Below are 6,743 nucleotides of genomic sequence, written 5' to 3' on the forward strand. Positions count from 1 at the left end.
TCCTCACACCCAGAGCTCTACCACCATGTGAGGCTAACAATACAAGCCCACACCCGTCACCACATTGTACGGAGCAGTTTCCTGACCCTGTGTGAGAGCAGAGAAGACACCTGTGATGGTGAAAACAGGGCACTGATGAAGGGATTTTAGTATGAGGAGATGAGATGAGGTAAAAGGAATTTGTATGTAGAACCTGCAGCTGAATTTGAATTAAAGTAAACCCCCAAATGCTTACTTTGTGCTTCATTCAACTGTAGCAACTAAACATCACTTGTGAGTAATTCATACCTGAAAGTGAAGTCTAGAATGTCATATTGGTGTTGGACTATATATACATATATATGTAAATTCTATAGCACTGCCAAGTCTAAATTCAAATCAAGGCCGGGCACGGTGGCTTAAGCCTGTAATCCCAGCACTTTTGGGAGGCCGAGACGGGTGGATCACGAGGTCAGGAGATCGAGACTATCCTGGCTAATACGGTGAAACCGTCTCTACTAAAAAATACAAAAAAACTAGCCGGGCGAGGTGGCAGGCGCCTGTAGTCCCAGCTGCTCAGGAGGCTGAGGCAGGAGAATGGCATAAACCCAGGAGGCGGAGCTTGCAGTGAGCTGAGATCTGGCCACTGCACTCCAGCCTGGGCGACAGAGCGAGACTCCATCTCAAAAAAAAAAAAAAAAAAAATTCAAATCAGTATCCTGGAATGGAGCTATCGGTGAACTGTGAGACAGAAATCAATCAATATAGATATAAGGATATATGAGATAGGAGGAAACAATTATATACCATTTACATATACCTATATGCATTCATATTAAATCAAGGCATGCACCCACAGGTACTGCAGAGAAATATACAGGTTGAGATTAGGGAAGGTTCAAGGGCATTAACGGAAAAACAAAAAACTGTTACACATGTCTACGTGATCTCACTATAGGAAATGAAGGTGCGTTTATGGCTTCTTGAGTGAATTTAGATAAAAGATGACCACATAATAAGAAGAATGATTTTTCTTACTAGTCTGATACTCTGAGTAACAATCAAAAATAATTTTCAGACTGCCTGTATGTGAGACCTTATTACAATGGCTGAGGACAGCAGAGAATCCTCTTTGGAAACAGAAAAGGATAGCGGGGGACAGAGAGTAGTGAAGACCTCCAGAGAAGAGAAAAAAGCTAACAACCCTAGAAATGCTTTTGATCCTGCAGAACTCTGCCACAATACAGGGTGATACTCCAGACTCCAAACACCATCATATTGGATTGTGTCCTTGACTCAGAACTGCAGTTACTTTACCCTACTTGTGGACCGAGAGAGACGATCAAGTAAAGGAGTAATGGAGGGCCTTCGAGGCAGTACATTTAGTGGAATAAGAGGGCTGACAACCTCCACACAAAAGTTTAGTTTGAAATAACTGCCACCACACAGGATGTCAGGCACTGGGACTGAGGACATAACAAAGAGGTTTATTTAAATCTGGAAGCATTATGATTTTCCCTAGCCTAAGGTGTTGATTGCCATCGTATAAATCCTCCTTTCTAATAAAAAATGACATTTCAGAACCAAATAGTGCTATACACATGAATAGTCAGAATTTAACTGGTTTATGTGCAGAGTAATGAAAGCGAGTTTTACTGGAAGAGTGAATTTGGAATTGTGTCTCCTGTCTGACTGTGCTCTTTTATCATCCTCCAGTCCACCCACAAATGAATTATCAGGCACGAACCTGGAGGCACATATCAATGAAAGGTGAGTTATGCACACATGTGTCTTTATTTATTTAATTATAACTGAGCGTAGACGTTTTCACACACAGGCACGTAAACAAATATATCCATCCATCCATCCATGCGTCCATCCATACACACTTCTCTCAACACACATCCACTAAGAACCCATGCACACAATGGAAACACACAACAAGGAGACAGATGGACGGACACTTGTGGAGTTTATTCTGAGAAGCCTGCATGGCCACAGAGAGTGGTTTTTCACAGGGTTTCGAATTCTTCTCGTCATAGCCTTTGTAGGTAACATTGCATCCTTTTCTAATGGAGTCATATAGAAAGGAGCAGGTCACAGGAGAGCTGCTGCTTCCTGTTCGTGTATTTGTCACCCTTAGTTCCTAGTAAGCAGCTTCTTAAAGGACTCAGATTTCCTGAGTGTGAGAGCCTGTGAGATTGACAGAAGGGAGGAGAAAATCCTATTTGTAACATGGAGGAGATGGCAGGTGACAAGGAGCAGTGAAGCCCTTGGCAGAAAAGAATGGAGCGAATGGAACATGGACTTGTCCCTCACACTCCAGAGCTCTGTCAGCACATGAGTTTGGTGCTAAAACACAAACAGAAGCACAGCACCTCATTGGATGCAGCCCTTCCTGAGGCCCACAGCTACTCGCCTGTGTCTCCTGGACAGGAAAGACTAGCATGATGGGTGAAAGGAAAGAGGTAATGGAGAGATCCAGGAAGTGGGCCATAGATGGGATTAGAGAGAGGAATGCCTACACAGTGGAGTTGAATTCAAAAGAAATTCACCCACAAAAGTCTGTCGTGCATTGGCCAGCTCCAGTGGTAGAGAGTTTTGGTGAACTCTTGAGTCAGTGAGTCTTAGATAGGTGTAAAGTATGTGCTGCAATCGTATAAAGTATGATGTGTAGGGTAAATGTCATGGCAGATTCCAAAGAACCAAATACACACATGACTTCTATAAGGGTAAGGCAGTTCACAGGTTGAAAAGTACTTGGAAGGTTGGGTGCAGTGGCTCACGCCTGTAGTCCTAGCACTTTGGGAGGCCAGGGCGGGTGGATAACAGGATCAGGAGTTCAAGGCCCACCTGGCCAACATGGTGATACCCTGTCTCTACTAAAAATGCAAAATTAGCCGGGCATGGTGGCGGGTGCCTGTAGTCCCTGCTCCTCAGGAGACTGAGGCAGGAGAATTGCTTGAACCTGGGAGACAGAGTTTGCAGTGAGCTGAGATTGCGCCACTGCACTCCAACTTGGGAGACAGAGCGAGACTCTGTCTCAAAAAACAACAAAAACAAAAACAAAAGCAATTGGAACTATTTTGAACTGAAAACGCTATGTCTAGGAAGTTGCATGTCTTACTATGTACATTTTAAGTTCTTTGGCACTGCCCTTGGTGTGAATTGAGAGTATCTTCTAGTAGGCTGGCCAGTGCAACATGTGATATAAAGGAATACAGTTATACATGTATCTCTGCCTATACAAACACATACATACATGCGTTCATACACACAAGAGAGATTGAGTTGGGCTGTTGACTGTCACAAGCATCCATGGGAACAAGGAGTTCCCTGGAAACTATTTCTAGAGTCCTCTTAGAATGAGCTTTGTATGGAATATTCTTTTGTTTTGTGGATGGAGGTAGGAAAACGGGGAGGAACTCATAGAGGGAGGCTTTTTTAGTTAGTGTTTGTCACATTTCCTTTCTGTGAGAATGAGACTGTACTGGTAGCGTGGACCAAGGGAGAAGCGAATCCTGCTTGGAGCGAGAAGGAGATAGGAGTGGAGAAAGATCAGAGAAATGCCAGCAAAAAAAAAAAGAACAGAACTAATAACCTCGGAATTATTTCACACCCTCCAGAGCTCTGCCTTTATGTGAGGCTGACTGCCTTGGCCCATACCCACCCTCACATGGGATGGAGCCCTTGCTTGAGGCCTGCAGCTACTTGGCCGCAACTCTTGGTCTGGAAAGACAACTAGGATGGGTGAAAAGTGAGGAGGTAATTGGAGGTGATAGAGAATGAGGAACTCAGATGCGATTATAAGAAGGGGAACTTACGAACTAAATTTGAACTGAAATTAAATGCTTTCCAGAAATGCTGTTACACATTGAGGTGTAGATACCCTTAATCTGGATGCATCACTGTGTTCACAGCCTAAGATACTCACTGTTGACATATAAAACCTCATTTCTAATAAAAAACAAATGCCATCCTAGGTCAATTTAGTGATGTATGTATTTGTGAATAATTACAGTGTAACTGGGGAATAGCGCATAGACTAACTGGCTATTTGTTGCAAAACATTAGAATTACGCCTTGTGTCTGACTCTGACCATATCTGTCCTTTAGTCCCGATCCGAATGCCCTGGAGGGAGTCATCATTGATAGAAGTTCCAGTGACAGGTGAGTTATAAGAGATGTACACATGGCCAGGTGCAGTGGTTCGCACCTGTAATCTGAGCACTTTGGGAGGCCGGGGCAGGCAGATCCCCTGAGGTTAGGTGTTCGAGACCAGGCTGGCAAACGTGGTGAAACCCCGTCTCTACTAAAAGTATAACATCTAGCCAGGTTCTGTGGCAGGTGCCTCTAATCCCAGCTGCTCGGGAGGCTAAGGCAAGAGAATCGCTTGAACTGGGGGAGGTAGAGGTTGCAGTGAGCCGAGAGCATGCCACTGCATTCCAGCCTGGGCAGCAGGAGCGAAACTTGGTCGCAATAAATAAATAAATAAATAAGATGTGTACACACACACACACACAGACAGTGACAGAGACGGAGACTGAGATTAGTGAGATTCCCTCTCAGAAGTGTTCACAATAACACAGTGTGTCTCTGAAACAGTTTCTTTCTTTATCGTCTCACTATATCACGTATAGATAACTTCCACGTTTTTACAGTTGTTTAGAAAAAAAGAAACAGACTACAGAGAGAGGCTCTTGTCTGTTACTGTCATTTCACCATTTGTTAGTAGCAGTGTAATGCCTTGGACACTCTGATTTTCTGTGTGTGAGACATAGCAGAGTGGGCCGAGGGAAGAGAGAATCCTATTTGGAGTGAGGAGGAGGTAGGAGTGCACGGGGAACGGTGAAGCCCTCAGCAGGAAGCAACAGAGCTAAGAGCCTTGGAGGTGTTCTCCACCCTCCAGAACTCTGCCACCACGGAGGCTGGAGCTCCAAACCTCAAATCACTGTCCCACTGGATTGTGCTTCTGTGTCAGACCTGTAGTTACTTGACTTTTTGTGGGGCTGGGGAGCCACCCATTCTGGGTGAAAGTAAGGAGGTGATGGAGGGCCTTTGAAACAGGACGTTCAATGAAATAAGAGGACTGACAACCTCCACCCAAAAGTTTAGTTTGAAATAACTGCCAAACAAAGGCTGTCACGCGTTGGGACTGAGGTCATAATAAAGAGGTTTATTTAAATCTGGAAGCATTGCTATTTTCCCCAGCCCTAGATGTTGGTTGCCATCATATAAATCCTCCTTTCTAATAAAAAAATGACATTTCAGAACCAAACAGTCCTATAAACATGAATAGTAAGAACTTAACTGGTTTATGTGCAGCGTAATGAAAGCGAGTTTTTCCGTAAAAGTGAATTTGGAATTTTGTCTCCTGTCTGACTGTGCTCTTTTATCATCCTCTAGTGCACCCACAAATGAATTATCAGGCACGAACCTGGAGGCACGTATCAATGAAAGGTGAGTTATGCACACGTGTGTCTTTATTTATCTAATTATAACTGAGCATAGAAGTATTTACACACAGAGGCACATAAATATATTCATCCATCCATCCATGCGTCCATCCATACACACTTCTCTCAACACACATCCACTAAGAACCCATGCACACAATGGAAACACACAACAAGGAGACAGATGGACGGACACTTGTGGAGTTTATTCTGAGAAGCCTGCATGGCCACAGAGAGTGGTTTTTCACAGGGTTTCGAATTCTTCTCGTCATAGCCTTTGTAGGTAGCATTGCATCCTTTTCTTTTCTTTTTTTTTTTTTTGAGACAAGAGTCTCGCTCTGTCGCCCAGGCTGGAGTGCAGTGGCCGGATCTCAGCTCACTGCAAGCTCTGCCTCCCGGGTTCACGCCATTCTCCTGCCTCAGCCTCCCGAGTAGCTGGGACTACAGGCGCCCGCCACCTCGCCCGGCTAGTTTTTTGTATTTTTTTAGTAGAGACGGGGTTTCACCGTGTTAGCCAGGATGGTCTCGATCTCCCGACCTCGTGATCCGCCCGTCTCGGCCTCCCAAAGTGCTGGGATTACAGGCTTGAGCCACCGCGCCCGGCCTTGCATCCTGTTCTAATGGAGTCATATAGAAAGGAGCAGGTCACAGGAGAGCTGCTGCTTCCTGTTCGTGTATTTGTCACCCTTAGTTCCTAGTAAGCAGCTTCTTAAAGGACTCAGATTTCCTGAGTTTGAGAGCCTGTGAGATTGACAGAAGGGAGGAGAAAATCCTATTTGTAACATGGAGGAGATGGCAGGTGACAAGGAGCAGTGAAGCCCTTGGCAGAAAAGAATGGAGCGAATGGAACATGGACTTGTCCCTCACACTCCAGAGCTCTGTCAGCACATGAGTTTGGTGCTAAAACACAAACAGAAGCACAGCACCTCATTGGATGCAGCCCTTCCTGAGGCCCACAGCTACTCGCCTGTGTCTCCTGGACAGGAAAGACTAGCATGATGGGTGAAAGGAAAGAGGTGATGGAGAGATCCAGGAAGTGGGCCATAGATGGGATTAGAGGGAGGAATGCCTACACAGTGGAGTTGAATTCAAAAGAAATTCACCCACAAAAGTCTGTCGTGCATTGGCCAGCTCCAGTGGTAGAGAGTTTTGGTGAACTCTTGAGTCAGTGAGTCTTAGATAGGTGTAAAGTATGTGCTGTAATCATATAAAGTATGATGTGTAGGGTAAATATCATGGCAGATTCCAAAGAACCAAATACACACATGACTTCTGTAAGGGTAAGGCAGTTTAGAGGTTGAAAAGTAC

At 44.8% G+C, this 6,743-nt stretch overlaps 1 protein-coding gene across 1 annotated transcript; it reads left to right on the plus strand.

Annotated features, from left to right (window-relative positions):
• Window positions 1–638: 638 nt before the first annotated feature.
• LOC126947421 (phosphatidylinositol 3,4,5-trisphosphate 3-phosphatase TPTE2-like) lies at window positions 639–5,623 on the plus strand. The gene is made up of 3 exons (XM_050778075.1): window positions 639–1,749; window positions 4,096–4,149; window positions 5,386–5,623. The coding sequence occupies exons 1-3, from the start codon at window positions 1,607–1,609 to the stop codon at window positions 5,441–5,443; spliced, it is 255 nt and encodes an 84-aa protein (XP_050634032.1). The 5' UTR covers window positions 639–1,606; the 3' UTR covers window positions 5,444–5,623.
• The last annotated feature ends 1,120 nt before the right edge of the window (window positions 5,624–6,743 follow it).

Source organism: Macaca thibetana, unplaced genomic scaffold (genome assembly GCF_024542745.1).
Source record: "Macaca thibetana thibetana isolate TM-01 unplaced genomic scaffold, ASM2454274v1 unplaced_scaffolds273, whole genome shotgun sequence".
In the NCBI taxonomy this organism is placed as follows: Eukaryota; Metazoa; Chordata; class Mammalia; order Primates; family Cercopithecidae; genus Macaca; species Macaca thibetana.